The sequence below is a fragment of the Geotrypetes seraphini genome, chromosome 17 (genome assembly GCF_902459505.1).
Source record: "Geotrypetes seraphini chromosome 17, aGeoSer1.1, whole genome shotgun sequence".
Taxonomy (NCBI): domain Eukaryota; kingdom Metazoa; phylum Chordata; class Amphibia; order Gymnophiona; family Dermophiidae; genus Geotrypetes; species Geotrypetes seraphini.
The window spans coordinates 5,225,732-5,248,276 of record NC_047100.1 but is presented as its reverse complement, the minus strand read 5'-3'; the positions used below and the strand labels follow the sequence as shown (position 1 = coordinate 5,248,276).

The following is a 22,545-nucleotide window of genomic DNA, read 5'->3' as shown; positions in this document are numbered from 1 at the left end:
ATGAAGGCCTAATGGCCCATCTAATCTGCCCATCCGCACTAACTATTATCTTTTTCCCTCTCTTAGAGATCCCATGTGCCTAATAGAAGCATAGAAACATGATGGCAGATAAAAGCCAAATGGCAAAGGTTCTCTTAAATTTGCATGTGCCCATCGCTGGTGATAGTGATCGGCAGATGTGCAGAACACACACACACGTACAAAAAAAACCAAATCGAAGCTCAGCAGGAGGGATACCCACTCCCTCCCGCCTCCGAAGTCAAGCAACCCCCCCAATGGCAGTGGAAGAGATGTCCACTCCCTTCTGCCATCAAGCAACCCCCATCCAACACCCCCCCCACCAGCAGTGGGAGAGATAGAAAAGACTAAGGTAAGCCATTTTAATAATCCGCTGCTAAAATACCAGCTGGAACCAGTTTAGCGAGCACGTTAAAGGCACATTTTAGTTTTGAGAATCTACCCCTAAATCCTACAATGCCATTATAGCTTCTACCTGCCTTATCTCACTAGTATTGATTTTTTTTCTCCTCTGAGTCTCACTCACTTGGTGATAAACAAAAAAATAATACAAGGTAGAGTTATGCGGACTGGAATAACTGGTCAGAATGGGTGGGATAACTGGTCCTTATCTCTCTGTTGGTTACTATGCTACCTTTATTTTGTTAGAGAGCTCTAACAAAATAAAGGTAGCATAGTAACCAACAGAGAGATAAGGACCAGTTATCCCACCCATTCTGACCAGTTATTCCAGTCCGCATCACCAGTTTATCACCGCATCACCAGTTTATCACCAGCTCTGTGACAGACGGGGATGACTGCAGAACCCAGGAAGCGTTGTAAACAGCCACCTTTGCCCCTTACCTCCTATTCTAATACTGAAACAAGCTGAAAGGCAGGATGCAGCCTGGGGTTCCCATAAACATGTCTTAGAGCACCCCCCCAGCCAGCTGGTTTTTCAGGATAATCCATTGACGAGATGCCCTTTTTAGGTTTTGTGGACCTTAGAAATCTGGTTCCTCCAGATCTTTCCTGATTTGGCCAAAAAGACACAAATGAGGCATCAGGTTTATGTAGCCCTTCGGAGCAGAGTTGAAGCCTCAGAAGCCAGTTTTGTGCTAAGATTTCCTTGTATCTGTTTGACTATGTTTAAGAATATACAATTTCAGTTTTTTGACCCCCCCCCCCCAAGCAGCTGGAGGATTATCTTAAAGCAAAAGAGGACATTGAGGTTATCACATATAGATCAATATGTTCATTGTTAAGGGCTGACTGGGGAACAGTAATTCTGGGAGATCTCTCTTATGATTAATATTTCTTGCCTCTGCCTTTTTCTTGGATCTATATTTCAGGTATTGTGAATGAAACAATCATTTTTGCTACCTTAATTTTGAAATGAAGAATATTTGCCCATATTTCTTTTTCTATCCCAGGCGGATATACTAGAAAACCAAGCACCTGGCTCCTCCAGTCCCCCCTGCTCCTAATTAGCCACCACATAGGGTCCGATTTCTTTTGCACCCATAGGATTAACCCTGTCCCGGCAAGCTCAGCTCTTTAGTGTCCCATTTCCAGGAGCATCCCCCCTCCTCACCTCACGCCAGACAGCAGGGCTGAGGGGACTGGACTGATCCCCCCTGTACCCCCCTCCCCTCACTTCCATGAGAAACAACAGGAGCAAACAAGTGTCAGTCAGATCCCAAACATGCAAACGCACATACGTGCCGAGCCGGGGGCTGATCGCGCCGACTGCCGGGCAGGCCGATCCGCAGCGATCCGGCCGTCCTCCTCCCCCCCCCCCCAGTCCCGCAACCCGAGCCGGCTAAAAATAACGCGGCCGGTCACGTGGTGTGAGGACGAGCCAACTCCTGGCATCTCCCTCAGCGGCCAGGAAACAGGCTGGGTGCAGGGGCGGGAAGAGTCCTACTCGGGGAGGGGGATACAAGTACTGGGGGGGGGGGGTCACTCAGGGCCGGCGTTAGGGGACCCCGCGGTCCGTCCATCTCTTCCTCAAGCCACACTTTGCCTCCTGCAGCAGCCGTGCTCAGAAATGGCGCGCAAACAGCCGGCCCTTGGCTTCCCCTGTGAGGCAACTTCCTGTTTCCGGCCGGGCGGATTGCGTCATCGAGGAAGCTTCGTGCCGGGCGGCTGCGCGCCATTTCTGCGCTGAGGCCCCGCTGAAAAGGAACGTGTGTCTTGGGAAAGGCGACCTCGAAGGGGAGGGGAAGAGGTTGAGGCGCTGGAGCTTTATTATGTCCCATTAGGTGCCTGTGGGAAAGCAGCAGCTGTGGCGAAGGGGAAGGCTACTCAATGGAACTGGGGTGGAAGGAGAAAGAGGGACAGAATACAATGGAATTGAGGTGGAGAAAGAGGAGCAGAATACAATGGAATTGAGGAGGAGAAAGAGGGGCAGGATACTCAATGGAATTGGGATGGATGGAAGGGGGGAAGGCTACTCAATGGGATTGGGGTGGAAGGAGAAAGAGGGGCAGAATACTCAATGGAATTGAGGTGGAGAAAGAGGGGCAGGATACTCAATGGAATTGGGGTGGAGGGAGAAAGAGGGGAAGAATACTCGATGGAATTGGGGTGGAGGGAGAAAGAGGGGCAGAATACAATGGAATTGAGGTGGAGAAAGAGGAGCAGAATACAATGGAATTGAGGAGAAGAAAGAGGGGCAGGATACAATGGAATTGAGGAGGAGAAAGAGGGGCAGGATACTCAATGGAATTGGGATGGATGGAAGGGGGGAAGGCTACTCAATGGGATTGGGGTGGAGAAAGAGGGGCAGGATACTCAATGGAATTGGGGTGGAGGGAGAAAGAGGGGAAGAATACTCGATGGAATTGGGGTGGAGGGAGAAAGAGGGGCAGAATACTTGATGGAATTGGGGTGGAGGGAGAGGTACGTTAGATAGATTGTGAGCCCACCGGGACAGAGAGGGAAAATGCTTGAGTACCTGATTGTAAAAAACCGCTTAGATAACCTTGATAGGCGGTATATAAAATCCTAATAAACTTGAAACTTGAACTTGGCAGGATACTCGATGGAATTGGGATGGAGGGAGAAACAGGGGCAGAATACAATGGAATTGGAGTGGAGGGAGAAAGAGGGGCAGGATACTCGATGGAATTGAGGTGAAAGCAAATGGGGCAGATGGTGGAAGTGGGGTAAAGGAAGAGAGAGAAGAGGACAGACATTGGATGTCAGTGGGGAGGGGAGAGCAGATGCTGAATGAAAGTGGATAAAGAAAAAAGGCAGCATGCTGGATGGGGGTGGGGGTAGAGGATAGAGTTAGTGAAATACTGGAGGAAGTGAAAGAAAGGTATGGCAAGCTGTAGGTAGACACAGTGAAAAGAGGGAAATTGAGGACTGGATAGTAAGAAAGAATTTAATGTAGACGGATGCAGAAAATAAATTGAGAAGGAAGACCAGGGAAGAAAATAAAAGGAAAGAGAAATAGGGAGAAGGAAATACCACATCCGAGGGGAGAAAAAGAGAAGAGAGAGATACTAAAAACCACAGGTGTGGGATGCGATAGAGATGCCAGACCAGGGGAGGTACGGAGGGAAGAAGGTGGATGCCAGATCAGTTTGTGGGGGGGAGGGAAGGAGAGATGGGAAGGATGGAGACAGAGAATCCATGGGGGGAGCGGAGGAAAGAAGATGAATGCCAGACCAATGTTGAGGGGAGACAGGCAGTTTCGGGAAGGGGCATAGAAAGAGCCAATGCCATACAGAAGAGGCAGAAAGAGGATGAAAGAAAGAGAATGACGAGATGAGGAAAGCAGAAACTAAACGACAAAAGGTAGAAAACAAATTTATATTTATTTGATTGTATTTTTTGCTTTAGGATAAAGTACTATTGTAGCTGTGTTGATAAACATTTATAAACAGAAATGGAAATAAGGTGATCCTTTTATTGGACTAATTTTAATGCAATTTTGACTAGCTTTCAGAGACCAAATCCCCCTTGTTCAGGTCAGGACAGGAAACTAACAGCACTATACTTTACTAACCTGAGGAAATAGATTTTGACTTCTGAAAGCTAATTGAAAAATGTATTTATCCAATAAAATGGTATTATCTTATTTTCCATTTTTTGTTTTATTTTTATTTGTTAATTTCTCTTTTCCCAAATACACTATATATCTGCTGTCTTTATATTATGTACAATTATAGGGGACATGCATCACTGTTTCTGTGGTGTTGCATTGTATGCAGAGTCCAGCTTCTTGGTGGTTCAGTTTAACTTTTGTCTACATTTTTCTATTTTTAGTTTGTGATTACTTATTCCATATTTGGCGAGGGTGTTTCTGTGTTCTATGTGTACGAAAGACATGTTTTTTGTTATCATTGATTGTGCAGGGTTGATCTGGTCAAATCTGGCTTGGGTATGTTTTGCATTGCGTGTATTGATGTTCTAGTGCTCACTGCAATGTGTAAGATGCTGCCTTTTCATGTGCAACTTGTGGATTATTACCAAAAATCATGTTCTTTATAGAGAGGAGGGGATGTTGAAAAATGATCGTCCCTGGGTGACATATATTCTAGGTATGCCACTGGTGAAATATGTTAGCTTTTGGGATATGTGCCATTGTGTCCAATGGCTTACCAGACAACTGATGGGGGTGGGGGGGGGTGGAGTGAGAATGGACAGTGGCCCTGAACTCAAAGTGGGTGGGCACTAAATTTTCTTCCTACCACACCTCCTTCCCAAATGCAACATATAAATACAGGCAGTCCCCGGGTTAAGAATGAGTTACGTTTGTAAAGCTGTTCTTAAGTCGGATTTGTATGTAATTCAGAACTTGTAGATTTTAAATTTCTTGCTGCTTACCTATGCACCCAGCTGACAAAAGGGCCAACTGTCCCTACCGGTGGTCCCGCTAAGATACAGCATGTACAACCACATACTGTTCTTAATGTGGCCATGCAATATTCCTGAATCTGCTAAAGTGCAGGAGTTTATGCCACTGGAAATACTGCTCAGTGAAATCAAATGAAGCCGCAGCCACGTTCTTAAGTACGAGTCATACAAGTCGAGCATCTGTAACTCAGGGACTGCCTGTACCTAACTTGGTGGGTTTCCCAAAGCCCTACCAGCTGAAAATCTCTTCCTCCAGTCCGGCCGCCAGAACTCTTCAAGCTCTGCAGCTGGTGGCAGCTCAGAGACACTGCTGCTAGCTGCAGAGCTTGGGAGATTTCTGGCTGCCAGACTGTAGGAGGTGGTCTTCAACTGGCAGGGTTTTGGGATCTCCACATTCCAGAGCAAGGGAGGTGGCTAAATCTTGGTGGACCTGGGCCTTGTGTGGTCAGTACAAAAAGAAATGCCAGCAGCGATGGCCCTCCAAGCATGCCGCTGAGAGCACGGCAACTGCCCGGAGGGAGCACGGCCCTTCGCTCCATCCCATTTCCCGACTCTCCCTGGTTCCCTCGGACATCACTCCTGACGTCAGAGGCGCGGTCTGTGCCGTCATTGGGTGAGTCGGAGAATGGGGCGGAGCTTCCCTGCTGGCAGGGGATTCAAATTCCGAGCACCGGGAAGCGGCAGATGCCTTTTCCTTCATGCTCCTGACGCTCAGACTGCTGCTATCGCGGCCCAAAGGCTCTTTTAAGAGCTCTCCAAAAGGCTCTTTTAAGAGCTCTACTGCTGCTTTGCGGCACAAAAGGCTCTTTTAAGAGCTTCTTTTAAGAGCTCAGACTGCTGATTTGTGGCCCAAAGGCTCTTTTAAGAGCTCCTCTCTCCCAGTTCAAAAGGAACCTTTAAGAGCTTCTTCTGGGGCAGCTGCCTTGCGGCACAAAAGGCTCTTTTAAGAGCTCCTCTTTCCAACACAAGCTCTTTTAAGAGCTCTCCTCTACCAACGCAAAAGGCTCTTTTAAGAGCTTCTTTTAAGAGCTCAGACTGCTGATTTGTGGCCCAAAGGCTCTTTTAAGAGCTCCTCTCTCCCAGATCAAAAGGAACCTTTAAGAGCTTCTTCTGGGGCAGCTGCCTTGCGGCACAAAAGGCTCTTTTAAGAGCTCCTCTTTCCAACACAAGCTCTTTTAAGAGCTCTCCTCTACCAACGCAAAAGGCTCTTTTAAGAGCTTCTTTTAAGAGCTCAGACTGCTGCTTTGCGGCCCAAAGGCTCTTTTAAGAGCTCCTCTCTCCCAGCTCAAAAGGAACCTTTAAGAGTTTCTGCTGGGGCAGCTGCTTTGTAGGTCAAAAGGCTCTTTTAAGAACTCCTCTCTCCAACACAATACCTCTTTTAAGAGCTCTCCTCTCCCAATGCAAAAGGCTCTTTTAAGAGCTCAGACTGCTGCTTTGCAGCCCAAAGGCTCTTTTAAGAGTTCCTCTCTCCCAGCTCAAAAGGAACCTTTAAGAGCTTCTGCTGGGGCTGCTGCTTTGTGGCACAAAAGGCTCTTTTAAGAGCTTCTTTTTCCAACACAATAGCTCTTTTAAGAGCTTCAAGAGCTCGAAGTTCAGGCTGTTTGCGGCACAAAAAGGGTCTTTTCAAAGCTACAAGGGCGGCTGACTGGGAGTGCTCAGCGCTGCCTAAACTAGAGCGTCCTGCTCTGCCTGCCACGGACTCCAGCTGTTGCTCCTGCTTCCCTTTGCTGCTGGTCCCAACATTATGCCTAGGAAGAGCAAGATGTCCAGGCAACGCCAGACTATAGCGCAAGAGTCTTCAAATCTGCCTGGAGAGGCTGCCGTGCCTCCTCGTACTTCAGTGCACCCCAGAAGGCAGCCAGAGAGGTACATCAATTCTGCGGATCTTCCTTTGCCTAGGTCCTTTTTGCACGCCTCAACCCAAAGTGGGTGGGCACTAAATTTTCTTCCTACCATGCCTCCATCCCAAATGCAACATATAAATACAGGCAGTCCCCGGGTTAAGAATGAGTTACGTTTTTAAAGCTGTTCTTAAGTCGGATTTGTATGTAACTCAGAACTTGTAGATTTTAAATTATCTCTGCTCCCAGCTGACAAAAGGGCCAACTGTCCCTACCGGTGTTCCCTCTAAGGTGCAGCTTGTACAACCACACACTGTTCTTAATGTGGCCATGCATCATTCCTGAATCTGCTAAAGTGTAGGAGTTTATGCCACTGGAAATACTTCTCAGTGAAATCAAATGAAGCCGCAGCCATGTTCTTAAGTACGAGTCATACAAGTCGAGCATCTGTAACTCGGGGACTGCCTATACCTAAGTTGGTGGGTTTCTCAAAGCCCTGCTAGCTGAAAATCTTTTCCTCCTGTCCGGCAGCCAGAACTCTTCAAGCTCTGCAGCTAGTGGCAGCTCAGAGACACTGCTGCTAACTGCAGAGCTTGGGAGATTTCTGGCTGCCAGACTGTAGGAGGTGGACTTCAACTGGCAGGGTTTTGAGATCTCCACCATCCAGAGCAAGGGAGGTGGCTAAATTTTGGTGGACCTGGGCCTTGTGTGTTCAGTACAGAAAGAAAGTGCATATCTGATTTTATTTCTCCAGTATTGTAATACTTGCTGAGTTTAATTTCTTGGGGTTCCCAGTTCAATTTCTATTTGTGGTCTCTTGTTCTGTATTTGGTAAAGGTCGGTCTATGTTTTGTGTGTGAAGAAGTCATTTAAAGTTGTTTTATGTGTGGTATTAATGGGAAGTAGGGATATCAGGGGGAGGGTGCAGAGAGGAGAAGGGAGCAGAGGCCCCCACCTTAATTTCTGCCCTGGGCCCCAGCATGTATGAAATCGGCCCTGTGGGGGTTCATACTTGGGCTACAGGTGTAGGGGAGAATGCTTAGGTATATGTGCTCAGAAATAAAGGGACTCCATGTTCATACTCAGGGGCAAAACTTTGGGTTACATTTTCAGTAGCAAAAGTAACAAGGAGCACATGCTCGGAGGCAAGGGTACTCAGGATTCGCAGGAGTCAGGGTATTCCAGCTGCATCCCCAGGGTATTGGGACCAGGGTATGCAGTGATGCCTTCTCAGTAGCAAAGTACTCAGGAGTACATCCTCAAAAGGGGCACTATCTAAGGAGCTGCGGCACTCTGAGGCACATTCCCATGCAGAGGCTAAGTGGGAGTACATTTCTGGGGAACTAGTATACAGTAGACTCTCTGTTAATTGGAATTCAGTTAACCAGAACTCTCAAGCAACCCAAAAAAAATCTAAGAAATACTGTAATATTTAAAAAATGAAAATAAATCAATTTCTGGTGGAAATTTAAATGTAAACTTGGCACGCCATGCCTGAGTACGCCCATGTTCTGCCTACCCCATGTCCGGTAGTTTGGGTGGAACAGTTTATGGCATGGCATAGTATGGGGTATAGTATTAAGTTAGGCCTGTTTTTAATCGTAACTCTCAAGCAACCAGAAACTATATTTATCTGGCATCTATCAATCTCCAATGGGTGCCGGTTAACTGAGAGCCTACTGTACATATGAGTGTAATCTCAGTGTGGAGGTACATATGCTTAGGGTATGTTATCAGGAGGAGGATTACTCTGATGTCTTCTCAGTGGCACTGGTACATTTTAGACGGCAAGTAGGGCATTTCCATGAAACTTACAAAACACTGAAATATTCCTTAAAAGACCAGCCTGTCTTGCTTTCTCCTTTGGTTTTATTCCCCCTGCCTTATTACTTCTTTCTGCCTTTAGTTTTTATTTTGGTTGGCAATCCAAGGTCAATCTCCTTAAAAGTGATTTGCAAGCCTGCAGCGCTCTTGTCCCTTGCACAACTGGCTGCATTCTGGGATCCAGATAAGGATTGATCAGGGCTACAAGATTGCACCTTGGATTAAAGACGAATTCCCATCCTCCTGGAGCCTTTTTTTGGTTGCTTTTTGGGTTTATTTTGGGTCTTCTATTCTGTGTCTAGATTTTCACTGAAAACCTAAAGAGAGAGAGTGTGTGTATGTGTAAATGTTGGCAGTGAAGGACTTACTTACCTGTTTTATACCACTCAGGATTTTGTAGACTTCAATCATATCTCCACTTAAATGTCTCTTTTCCAAGCTGAAGAGCCCCAACCTCTTTAGTGTTTCCTCATACGAGAGGAGCTCCTTCCCCTGTACTGCTTCATTACTGATACATCAGATTATTTGTTTTTCTCGATTTGACAGCTTGTCATAACATAGCTGAACAAAGCAAGCTTGATTTATAACCTTCATATCACTCTTGAGTAATGAGAGTGAAATCTTTCTTCAACTAATAACCACAAAGTACGCTACCTGGTCTCATATGAAAGGAAAAGACAATTAAACTTCTGTTGGTTTTATTAATAAAGGCCAAAGGGGACTTGGAAAGCAGAGAAAATTACTTGCTTTCAATTTTATCCTTTTGTGTTAAACCCGGTTTTACTGCAGAAAGTGTAAAACAGCATGAGACAAAGAATAAACTATGGGCTCCTTTTACTAAGGTCCACTAGCGTTTTTAGCGTGCGAAAACCCCCGCACTACGTGGAAAAACTAACGCCAGCTCAATGCTGGCGTTAGTGTCTAGCTCGCTCTAAAATCACTATCGCAGCTTAGTAAAAGGAGCAATATAATATCCACAAACAAGATCTTAGGTGAGATGGCAAATTTTGTGTTGGCTGTGAGCGTGAGAATGTGGTAAGTCAAGTCTGATTTATTCTGGATTGCATTGCCCATTGGTTGTGGTAAGAGCAGATAGCGTAGCTGGTTTTCAGAAAGGTTTGGTCAATTTCCTGGAGGAAAAGTCCATAGTCTGTTATTGAGAAAGACATGGGGGAAGCCACTGCTTGCCTTGCATCGGTAGGAATGTTGCTACTATTTGGGGTTCTGGAAACTTGATACTCTTTGGGATTCTGAAACGTTGATACTCTATGGGTATTGGCCAGGTACTAGTGACCTGGATTGGCCCCCATGAGAACAGGCTACTAGGCTTGATGAACCATTGGTCTGACCCAGTAAGGCTATTCTTATAATAATAATAACAGCTTATATACCGCAATACCGTGAAGTTCTATGCGGTTTACAAAAGATTAAGCAAAGATACAAATTGACTGACTTCAAGAGGGGAAGAAGAAAGAGAAGTAATTAGACAGGAAATTCATTGTTGAGGAGAAAAGTGATCTTATGTTCTTATGTTTAAAAAAAAGAATAGAAACTTGGGAAAAAGCAGGACAAAAAAGAGCAACCTTTCTTCGAAAAAGTTGTAGATAAATTCTAATGATATCTGATTCTTCCAGTCACTTAAGAATTGTTTCATGGTTTCAAAAGAGCTATGTCAGAAAAGATACATAATCCTTGAAGACCAGGCTGATATCTTTGTTGACACCCAATGATTTCAGATAAAGTAATGCAAGGGTTAATATTGTCACGATTAGATTATTGCATCTCGCTTTATCTCGGAATAAGGTGTAAAATCTGGTAACCCTACCAAAGAGCTCAGGACGGGTTACAGGTTAACTAACATAATATACAGTTAACAGGTTACAATTTGCCATAGTTCCAGTAGAAGTTTTTTTCTGGTACACCTTTTGTAATTCCCAAGTGATATCGTGCAATATAAGTCTTAGAAAAGAGCTCAGACGTAAGAAGGCAAGATAAACCATTCTCCCCAGCAACCTGTCAGTCTGGACCACAAGTGGCAAATCGAGGCTGATTGAGGTTAAGGGAAAGATCCATTTGCGAGATTGTCCTGTTGACATTTGATCGACCACAGGTGCTCCTGGGAGAGCCTTGTTTGATTATTTTATGAAAAGAGAGTCTCGCTGAGTGGAGAAATGCTGGCCAGCATCCCTTGCTGAGAAATTGGTAGCATATCATTCCTTAGAGAACCTGCCATGTCTCCATTTATTTTTGAAGTAGGGGGTTAGGTTAAATGACACTTTGCAGAGGACAAACAGTGTGGAAGCACTTTTCTGTTTCACTGAATTATAATAGTAATAGGCTCCCTAGTTCTGAGAGAGAAACGAAAAAGACTGATTTTTTTTTTCCAAACTGAAGCTAACTACAGTCCTGGCTGTAAGAGTTTTTAGAGGGCTGCTTTATTTGTAGAAGCCTTTAAAAAAAAAAATGGATGAGGATTCTTATGGTGCAGGAAATTGGATACAGAATGTGTGTTTTTATTTATTTTATTGTAATAAGTTTTATGTTGATTTTATGATTTATGGATGTATATTTGGAACCCACATGGAGGGGCATAATCAAAACAAATGTGTAAGTCCGATTTGGACGTAGGGCGCTAGTTGCCCAAAGTCGGCAGCGGCAAAATGTCCATTCATGAAAAGTACATCTAAAATATTTTTTTCTCGAAAATCGTCTGTCTGTACATCCAGGGATTTGATTGTCCAGACTGCCACTATGTCTTTATACCACATTCTCAACCAAAAATTTGGCCAAGTCCCAAACGCCCAGAACAAGACCTTTATGATGTGGGAGGGGCAGAGGGACACCTTACAGGGCACTGCTGTGAACTTCACAAAAAGAGTACCAGATAAACATCTCACCAGAACTCCCTTAAAGATTATGGTGAGCCCCCCAAAACACCCCCAAAATCCACTCTACTCACCTGTCTACAACCCTATATGGCAGTACAGTACAGTAGGGTCTGGGTTTTTTTGGTGGGCTCACATTTTCCACCATGAATGTAGTGGTTAGAGTGGCTTATGGGCCTGGGTCCTCCTCTCTATGGTTCACTAGTCCACCCCCAGACTACTTAAGCCACCTCTGTGCAGCGCCAGTTCTTCTTAGGCACGTGTTCAGGAAGTGATGTCAGAGGAAGACATGACACTGGCGCAAGCAGTAGGTAGGGGCTGCTGCTCGCGTCTCGAACATTAAAGAGATATGGGGGGAAGGGAAGGGGTGCGCAGTAGGGGGGAGCAGAGAGGAGGATGGGTGCTAGCAGACCACCCCCTGCCTCCCCCTTACTATGCCACTCTCCCTAGGCACCTACCTAAGAGTGGTAGGCATTTGGAAAGCGACATGGGCCCATGCAGGAGTGTGTAAAGCTTGGCCATGACCGCCACGCTCCTGAATCTTGCGCCTGCTGCTTGGAGATAGTAAGGAGCCGTCGAGGGAGGGAGGAAAGAATTTAAAAATGGTACGGGGTAAAAAAAAAAAAGGTACAGAGGGGATGATTAAAAAAGGTACTGGGCACGTGGGTGGATGGGGGATGATTTAAGGTACTGGGGGGTATGGAGCCTGCCTGATACTAGGCCTGCCTGCCTTGTGCCCTGTCCCGGCCTACCACTAGATCACCACAGGGGGGACAGGGTGCAGAGCCTGGCAAGGTGTGGAGTTGGGTGCAGAGCCTGGCAGGGAGAATTTGGTTCAGAATGTTGTTTTTTTTGCTTGTTTTCCTCCTCTAAATCTAGGGTTCGTCTTATGGAGCGCAAAAACACGATATATATGTATGCCGTATTCAATAAACAAGCTCAATTCTATCTCAGGTTGATTCCTTCCCTCTTTTTCTCCATTCTCTACTTAAGGTGGGGGTTGTTTGTCTTGGTTGTGGGGTGTTTTTTTTTGGTATTGACCATGCAAATTGAAAATGACATTAGTGCATGGCCATTAATAAAGAATATAGGAAATTGACCATTTTCAGACTGCAGTAAAAATGGAGGAAAAAAAGAGGGGTAGTAAAAGAGCCTGTTAAACAGTATTTATGGCTTGGTGAACATCAAAATCAGGAAGTCATGTGCTCTTTCATGAATTTATCCTTCGGTTGAGTCTGGTTATAAGGGGGGGGGGGTTGTATTTATTTTTATGCCACACAGTGGTGCACGTGTTGGGGACCCTGGTTGGGAAAGACATCATCGGGCAGCACCTCCAGCCCCAAACCAGAGCGGGGATCGAATTGGCTGAGCCCATTTGGGGTACAGTTTGTCCTCCCTAGGGCTTCTTCTGCACCGCCCCGCCCTCTCCGGCGCGAGCTCTCGCTGGCCCCGCCCCGGGGGGCCGGCCCTCTGTGCGCGTGCCCAGCTGGCCGCCCGCCAGCGCCTCGCGCTCCCGGGCTGGAGTAGCTGCGGTGCCAGCCGCGAGCCGCGCTCGATGTGTGTGAATGGCCGGGCGCGGGAGGAGGAGCGAGCCCGACGCCGGCCCGGCCCGGGAGCCCGGCCAGAGTAAGAACCCGCAGGGCAGGCTCGGTGGGCACTGCAGCGGGGGAAGGTGTGCGCGGTATAGCGAGCGGAAGGGTCACTGCGGGCTGATGCTACGGCGCTATAGAGAGAGGTGGATAGTGAGGATGTAAGGTAGTCTTTGAAGGGAGGCGGAGCAATTGAGCGCTATAACGGGGGGGGGAGGGGGGAGGCGCGTGCCCCGCCCCTGGCATTTTGGCATCTCGAGAGTACTTTGCCCGTGGCAGGTGCCCCTGGCTCCCGATCTGAGCTGCTCTTTCTACTTTGTCTTCCAGATCGCCCCGGCTCCACTTCTAGGATGCCCGAGGACAGTCGGGCGAGGCTGAGCCCACAGGGCATCGCATATAAGGACCTGCCACACATCGCCAATGCCGACGGACAGCACCTGTTCTGCCGATACTGGAAACCGCAGGCTTCACCGAGGTAATAAAAAAAAACAACAACCCAGCTCTGACCTCTCTGGGTCACTTCTCTATTCAGGGGAAAGAAGTTTTGCTTTCAGAAGCCTCTCGATTGCCCAGATGAGGCAAATCCATCACTTGGTAGCAAACTGTTGCTTTCATCTCCTGGGTGGCATTGCTTGGAGAGGAGGGCGAAGTGTGCTTTAATATTGAACTGAGAATTGGGAAGATTTTCTATTTATATTAGTCCCCAAATGGCCTTGCTAAAAAACCGAATTGTATGACATGCAATTCAGTGCCTATATTTATAGAAAAAAAGATACAAAGAAGTCCTGATTGCTGAGTGCATTTAGGCAGGAAATAATGGCTGTGTTTGCATGCATCCTTTACACTTGTTTGATGACTGATTTCCATGGCTCAGGAGCTCCCTGACAGATAACTGTGTAGGGTCCAAGTTGGGTTCCCCTAAGCTGTTTGATCTTTATTTTAAAAAGTTTTAAACAATATTCTCTGTTATTTCCTGGTGTGTATTGTTTGCAGAATGTTACGGTTGACATAACTAAAATATTGCCTTATGGGATGAGTCAGGCTCTGGGTCTGGGTTGTAGTTCACATGGGTATCTATAAGGAAACAGTATGCCACCAGGGCTGGCTTAACCATTAGGCGTGACTAGGTGGTTGCCTAGGGCTGCATCAAACAGCAAAACAATAGATTCAGACGCCCACAGAAATTAAAAAACCATAAGAACCGCCATCTCCGGATCAAACCTTCGGTCCATCGAGTCCGGCGATCCGCACACGCGGAGGCCCAGCCAGGTGTACACTTGGCGTAATTTTAGCTATGCCTCTCGTAAGGAGATGTGCGTCTAGTTTGGATTCCGCAATAACCTCCTCTGGGAGAGCTTTCCAGGTGTGAAGCAGAACTTCCTGCTTTCACCTGCAGGAATGGTGGCCATTATCAAATGACCCATTTATCTAAATAAGGGGTTCTTTTACTAAAGTGCATGAAAGCACTTAACACACAGTTTATGCCTGGATAGCATTAACGGGGTTTCTGGTGGTTTGCCTGTTACTGCGCATTGAACCATGCGTTGCTGAATTTCTTAGTATTTGTTGGTCAGGGCATGGCATGGGTGCTGAGCGAGTGTGGAAACATTACTCAGCTAGCGTGTTATTCTTACTGCACGCTAACTGGCTAATGCAAAGTTTTAACACAGGAGTACTTAGAGCCTTCTAAATTGTTCCACATTAATGCTGAGCAGCTAACCTGGGACTTGCAATAAAAAATATAGCACTGTAATATCTAACACATAAAATCTAATAGTATAAAAAATCCCCACCCACTCACCCTTCATCAAATTCTCAACCAGAAAACATGTTTATATATTTTGCAATAAATTATGCAATATATTATAAACATAGCTTTTTAACTTACACCCCAAATCCCCCCTCCCCCTTGAGTGTGCTAGATAAATCTAAAAAGGAAAAGAAAAGAGTTGATGCCTATTGATCACAATACTTTTCCAATGACCCCCAAATCTTTGCAAAGTTATTATAATTCCCGTTTTGTAACGCTATTGCTCTTTCCATCTTAAAAATATGGCAAAAAGAATTCCACCAGAATGTGTAATTAAGATTTTTGATTAAGAATTTCTGTGAGCGTTGGAGTTCTTACCGACGTGGCTGGCGCTAAAAATGCTAGCACATAGCTTTGCAAAGGAAGGGCCTCTAGATGACTTTTGATAATTGCTCTGATGCTTAGGTTACACGTTATAAGTTAAAGGGCCAATTAATGGAGGTGATTAATAGATCCTTGTAGGGAGGATTCCTTCCCCATCTATATTGAAATGAGCTATAATTAGACTATTATTGAAGAAAGTGAGAGAAGATTTGGATAAGGTTGAGAATTACAGACTGGGGTGACCAGTCAAAAGCGCGCAGGACTTTGCCGCCACCGCTTTGAAGCCTTTCCGTTAGCACTCTGAACGGGGGGGGTGGGGAGGGGGAACACCCTCACCACCACTACACTGAAAACTCCCAAACAGCAAAAACGGAAAGGAGAACGGGCGTTTTCAGTGTACTTGGTGGGGTGGTTCCCCCCTAACTCCCCCCAAACTGGAGCGCAAGGACTTGTAAATGTACCGGTGGGGTTCCCCCACATACACACCCCTCACAGCGCTAACAAGAAGGCTTGGAAGTGGCGGCACACATATGTCCTGCACTCAAATGTCGCCGCGGGATTGTCGTTGTGCCAGAGTCCTGCACACTTCTGACGGTGTACCCAGACTGCGGTTACATCTCAGAATGGGATGATTTATCAAGACCATTTCAGTGCAGGAAGTTTCAGCGCAGTTGCGATGAAATGTCCTTGATGAATCATCCTATTACGGGGAGTCTGAGGTCAGATGGCACAGAGAAACCCCAGACCCCTCCCCTTTACCTGTGACGAGCAGCTGAAAGCTCTGACCAGGCCTCCCCACCCGCTTGTATCTATGACGAGTAGCTGAAGGATGCAATTCAGCAGCTCTGGTGATAGCGTCTACCCCCCCTCCCCCCAGGGCCTGGGCTCCCGTCAGCCACTGCCTCTCACTCTGGGCCATCATGTTACATGCCTGGACTGATAGCATTGCATGGAAGGTTGCACCTTTTAGGATTTGGCCAGGTACTAGCAACCTGGATTAGGCTATTGGGCTAAATGGGTCATTGCTCTGACCCAGTAAGGCTAGTCTTATGTTCATGGTCTACCCACTCCTCCCCCAATACAAGAAAGAAACCCCATTAGTTTTCTGAAACCCATGACACATCAAAATATGTCCCCTGATGAATGTCCTGACACCCCAACACATCAAAGTACCCCCAATCAGTACCCTGACACCCCTCACTGAAGTAACTCTGCACCCTGATCTGGACCCTAATCCTTCAACACAAAGCCCACCCCGGACACAAACTTGACCTCCCTGATCATCCCAGCATCCCCTGGTATCCTCCTAATATCATTCCCAGCATCCTTATTCATAATGGGGATGCCAACAAAACAAGCCCACCCCTTCACAAAATCCCATCCTTTAGACCTAGAAATCCCATCTCCTGGAGCCCAACACTCTCCCCACCACTCCTAATTGCCCCTCAGAACTTACCTGTAGTCAGCATTGGCGGCCCAGTGGAGCTAGGCAGGAGTGATCCTCCTCCGCAACCATCCATTCAGCACCCAAATCCAAAATGGCACCAATGATTCCTAAGATTGTGGGATGATCAAAATCTCAGTACGGTAAGCTAGAGGCCTAAAAGACAATTTTTTTAATTTTTTTTTTTTTGGGGGGGGGGCGGGGAATGAGGTTGAAGGTTCACCTAAGGTTCCCAATTCCCTTACACCTACACTGGTCATTCGTTTTGTGCATTCAGGCAGGCTGTTAAAGCAAAGCATGAAAATGTCTCAAGATTTTTCTCTTTCTTTATGTTCCGAAAAGTGAATAGGATAGACCTGTAGTTAAAAAGGCAAGAAACAGAGCTGACTATGACCCCATTATACATTTGCTACTGGCATAGATTGGATGAAGCTCTCAAAACCTAGTCAGATATGTCTTAAGAGAACTTGGTTACCTACAACTTGTGTGTTGATCCTTCTAAATATGGCCGCCGCACGACTTTTCCATAAACAGTGTAATGAACTTGAACTGCTGTGTTGATCTGGCAGCAAATAAACCATTTTCTCAGCTGGATAAATATAGGAAGAAAATGAGGTTCTGTGAAAAAAAAAAAAAAATCCTGCAGTCACATTAATTGATCATTAAAATAGCTTTTCAGATTTGTCAGCTCAGAGATGGGTTGTGTGACATACTCCTCAGCTGGAGTTACAGCAGCATTTAATATTATTATTCAGCGTTAGAAAGCGCACGGAACTTTTTAAAACTGAATTTTGCTCAGTATTTGGGGAAGAGAAATCTGTGTGCTTTATCTCAACTGACCTGTCAAGGGTCCCTTACTCCCAGATTTCTTTTTGGGTACCAAGTATTATAAAAATTAGATATTGCAACATCTAAAAGGAGCCTTGAAACTATGTGTTAACTAGCTTCTAATTTAGAAGTTAGTTTGCTTTCTATATAGCACTACAGTAGAATCTCATTTAACCGGCATTCGGTTAACTGGCACTCTCACCCAACCGGCAAAAAAATTGCCGTGGAAGAAAAACACCAGCGTCATCAGTCCTGAGCCGTGACCCCCATCTCCCTCCTGACTCGAAGCACCAGCGTGGTAGCGGTTCTGAGCTACAAATCCCTCCTCCATCCCTCAAGCCCCAAAGCAGTAAAAGCTGACTGGCTGTCACTTTAGGTAAGGATGGGAAGGAGAGATGGTGTTCGCGGCTCAGGATCACCACCTGCTTCTGCTGCTTTTGGGCTTGAGAGACGGAGGGAGGGGGCTTTGCGGCTCAGGACTGCTGCCAGGCTGGTGCTTCAGGGTAGGAGGGAAGGGGGAATTGAGATCTGGGTTAGACAAGGTTTCTAACATAGCACTCTCTATCAACCAGAAAAACAGTTATCTGGTATCCACCAAACCCCATGTGTGCCGGATAACTGAGATTCTACTGTATTTAATAATGCTGTCTGCCTGACTTGACTGTTATTACGCCATTGTCAATTTACTGTTGGCTTTTCTTAAGATGTTCACATAGGCCTTAGAGTTACACTAAAGGGTTTTCATTTGAGTTTTGAATTTTTGGTAAATTGTTAGGGTTCAAGTGACCTTAGCACAAATTATGTTATGCATTTATTTAAAAAAATGAATAATGGGAAGAGTCAATTTTGCCTTAACAAGAGGGGGAAGTGGACATAAGATTACTGGGTTAACAGAACAGCTTGGTAGAGTCCAAAGCTGACAAGTCCTGTTCTGTCTCAGTAATTATCCAGTTCCATAGAATTCACATTTTCAGTGTTTTATTGCTGGAGGTTATAAGAACCCAGACCAAGGGTGACAAATGCTTACAAGTAAAAGGGGGGGAGTGTGACCTAGTGGTCAGAGCTACAGCCTCATCGCCAAGAAAAGAGCTCGCAGGGACAGGACAGGGTGCTTCCCACAATAGGAATTCCATGAGCATCGGAGCTGTTACTATAGGCAGTAAGAGACCAAATAACTAGTAGACTTTAAAAGGATTTCTGTTTAGGGAAATTATTTAAGTACACTTTACTCAGTATCTGTGGTATTTTCAAAATATAATTTATTTTTCTTTGCTTCTCATGGGGGTGGAAGTATTTCTCCCTTGTACCTAATGGGAGGTTTCTAAGCATCTCCTAAAATTTGTGATACGAGAAGGGGTCATGAGGGAATATAAGAAACAATGGCTTATTCAATAAAGACTTTTTTTTTTTTCAATGAACAAAGAGTGGTAAAGTCCTTTTTCAAAAAGCTCCACTGTATACTAATCCCTGTTTTTGAATGTGAAATATGACCTTTGACATAGATTCTACAGTTGTTCAGCATTTATGACAAAATCTATGTGAATATAGAGGACCTAGGCATGCAAAATGAGTGATTTATATGCCTCAGTCTTTTCCATATAGGATCTTTTGTGATAAACTCTCTTCTGTTAGAAATGTTCTGTCCTAGGAAAGTTAATGTGGAATGAGCTTTCTAATTCAATATGGAAGAAAAACAAAAAAAATTACCGTATCTTTTTCAAATATAGGTCATGCATTTGATATACCACCTTTATGTTTTGTGTGGATATTCTGGAAGAATGGGATAAGATGCACCTTTACCTTTAAATTTGGTTTTGATAGCTCATAGACAAGTGTAGAACTACATTTTGAATATATTTTTACATTTAATGAAATGAATCAAATCTTTGGGGTGTTTCATTGACTCAGTGGTGACACCTAGTGGCTGACTTTAGGGATGTAAGTGCGTCCTGGCATCCGCTTCCAATATAACCCTGTTTCATCCACATTAAAAATTTGCTCTGCCAGGTAATCTTCCACCTTGATTATTTCTTCTAAACTATCAGCAAACTTTTTAGTTCCTTCCTCATCCGCACTCGCTGCTTCTCCAGTCACCCCAACATTATGCAACTGGAATCTATTTTTAAACCTCTTAAACCAACCAGTACTTGCCACAAATTCTTGACTGTGTTTTCCTTTAAAGTCCCAAACAGACTTCTAGCCTTTGACTGTACTGTAAAGAGGCTTAAGGGCGTCCGCTTTTGAATCTGATCTTCCATCCAAATGTTTAACAATTTCTCCATTTCATCGATGGGCCCAGTACGTTGCTTCATAATCACTGTTGACCGTAAAGGTGCAGAACCTTTCACAGCTTCACAAATTTTATTTTTGTCCTTTAGAATAGTCGACATGGTAGAGTGTGATAACTTTATATTATATTAACCTACCCTCTCTAACTGAATTCCATATGTATTTTTCATACAGTTCTTCACTGTCAGTTTAATTTCCATCCTATAAATTCACATAGAATTTTTCTTTTTTCAACCATCTTTATTTTCTCTTCTTTATTAATTTCCAGGTACTTTAGTTAGATTGTGAGCCTTCGGGACAGTAAGGGAATTTTTTAAGTACCTTCTTACTTCTCATTTATAATCTTAATGTATATTTTCTTCAAACCGCTTAGAACCTAACGGATGTAGTGGTATATAAGAAATAAATTACATTACATTACATTACATTACATGCGATCGCATTTACTTTCTTTCCTCCTTCATACTGTTTTATTATCATCATTTTGGTGTCCAAATCTATGGCCTTTCTTTCCTTTTTGGAAGGCTGAGGATTGGACAGAGACAATTTCCTCTTCGTTGTCATTTTTACTGCATGAAATCGCCAAAACAACTCACTTGGGGCAACACCCCTGCCTGCGGATGTTATCATGCTGCGTAGCGAGACTTTGGAGAGCGGAAGTCGTGTCGTAAGGTTGAACAGTCATAACTTGGGATAGGTCTTAAGTTGATGACTACCTGTATTATGAAAGAAGCATTTCAGAGAGGGTGTCTGAAATGTTAACACTTCATTATAAGATGGAAGATTCGAATATGCCTCTCAGACATGTAGGTTGGATTGTTGGCAATGTGATGACATGACGTGGATAGTTCAGGCCCAGACGTTCCCAAGTTTGCGGCTAGGCTTTGCCACATCCCAGAGAGATACACAGGAATCATCCCGGGCTTGAAAGAATATGTTTAGCATTCCAAAAACATGCAGATGTATTGAGTGTGCAATGTGACTGACAGAGAGGAAACGCGATCATCTGAAGAGTTCAGTCCTATTTCTTTATTTATGTTGTACTTAACTAGATCACCTTTCTTGTCACCAGCAAAGCGGTTTACAGTAAGATAAGGGGAAACAAATGCAAGTTAGTCTAATAATAGAGACACAGTCAAAACAAAGGAAGGAGTAATAAAGCAAAACAATCATAAGACAAATGTTTACAGCAGATGGCTAAAAATACAACAGGAGTAAACAGTGCAAAATAAAAAAATAAGAAAACCTTTTAATCCAGTGCTGCAACAACCAACCAGCCCCAGTCAGCCTAACTCCCTAAAGTGAATTCATAGTAATGCATTTTCAAACTTGAATTTGAAATTTCTTCTAAGGATTGTATGTAGATGCCTTCCTCTGATGCCTATGTGGAAGGGAGATGTTTAAAGAGGAATCTGAACAACGATTGATGATATGTAATCCTACTCTAGTTCCCTGCTTTTTTTACTGGGTGAAATATATGCACTGAAAGTATCGTTATATGTTGTTCTTTGAATCATTGTGAATGTTTTACGCTGTAAACCACTTAGTTATAGGCAGTTAAGAAATTTTTGAAATAAAATAAATAAATAGTTTGTCTCAAAGAAGCATGCAATGAATTCCATAATAAGGGTGTAAATGAAAGAATGACTCATTTGGCAATATCAAGTCCAACCCAAGCCAGAGTAGGAACAACTAATAGTGCCAGTTCTGGTAACCCTAATATCCACATCAACTTATTGTATTTCGCTGAATGTCCAGCACTCTTGATTGTAAACCGCCTAGAAGTCGCAAGATTGTGGCGGTATAGAAGAATAGTTATTATTCTCTTCTTGGTTGGGCTGAGATCTTTTCAGCACCCCCACGTACAAGACTGGGAGCAAATGTTTGTTTTCAGAACAGGATGGAAGAAATCTTTTTGGCAAGAAGAGCCTCTGGTTTGCTGCCTTAAAAGAAGGAGCTCCAGCAGACTTGGGGTCTGATTTGGAAAGACTGTTTCATGTAGAGACAGGATTGGGTGTGGGGGGAGGGGGAACTTTAGTATTGGAGACCCCCTGGTACTCTAGACCGGCTGATCACTTTGCAGGGCAGTGTTTTCACCCTGGTGTACACAGCCCAGCTGTAGCTCTCAAGCTTCAGTGATTGCCAGAACATTCTCTAATATTCAAATAAGTCGCATCATTTGGTAATTTGTGTGCTATTTACAGTTAAATGTAAAGATGTATTTGCACAATAGTCATAATAGTCAGGGATGGTTCACCATAACACAGAGTAGGGATAATTTATTTCCACAGGGGAAGCTGTATTTCAGACACAGAAAAGGCCCTTTTTAAAATTCAGTCTGATCAAAAACACAGCAGAGATCCTATTGAGGAAATAATGGGACATCCAGGTGGAGATTCTAAGGATTTATATATGAGGGGGCGATGAAAAGTTCTCAGCCCAACCACGAAAGAGGAGCAGGGCTTGGGTGTAATAATATGTGATGATCTAAAGGTGGCCAAACAGGTGTAAAAGGTGATGACGAAAGCTAGAAGGATGCTAGGGTGCATAGGGAGAGGTATTTTTAATAGGAAAAAGGAGATTGAGAGGGGACATGATCGAAATATTCAAGGTACTGAAGGGAATAGACTTAGTAGATAAAGACAGGTTGTTCACCCTCTCCAAGGTAGAGAGAATGAGAGGGCACTCTCTAAAGTTGAAAGGGGATAGATTCCGTACAAACTTAAGGAAGTTCTTCTTCACCCAGAGAGTGGTAGAAAACTGGAATGCTCGTCCGGAGGGTGTTATAGGGGAAAACATCCTCCAGGGATTCAAGACAAATTTAGATAAGTTCCTGCTGAACCAG

General features: G+C 44.6%; 2 protein-coding genes across 12 annotated transcripts in view; one reads left to right on the top strand and one right to left on the bottom strand.

The window, feature by feature from the left end:
* The window catches only part of KBTBD12 (kelch repeat and BTB domain containing 12), a 30,536-nt gene extending 28,518 nt beyond the window's left edge, over positions 1–2,018 (bottom strand). For 2 of the 5 annotated variants that reach the window (XM_033926452.1, XM_033926447.1), the window contains exon 1: positions 1,719–2,018. The gene's annotated coding sequence lies outside the window, so the exon portion shown is untranslated. The other 3 variants (XM_033926448.1, XM_033926449.1, XM_033926450.1) reach the window with 3 other exon arrangements.
* Positions 1–22,545, top strand: part of MGLL (monoglyceride lipase) — a 103,051-nt gene that overhangs the window by 5,862 nt on the left and 74,644 nt on the right. Inside the window, exons 1-2 of one of the 7 annotated variants that reach the window (XM_033926458.1) lie at positions 3,666–3,804; positions 13,333–13,480. In XM_033926458.1, the coding sequence (XP_033782349.1) occupies positions 13,356–13,480 (125 nt within the window). In that variant the 5' untranslated portion in view covers positions 3,666–3,804; positions 13,333–13,355. Of the gene's footprint in view, positions 1–3,665; positions 3,805–12,905; positions 13,172–13,332; positions 13,481–22,545 lie in introns of those variants that run through there. The other 6 variants (XM_033926453.1, XM_033926456.1, XM_033926455.1 and 3 more) reach the window with 6 other exon arrangements.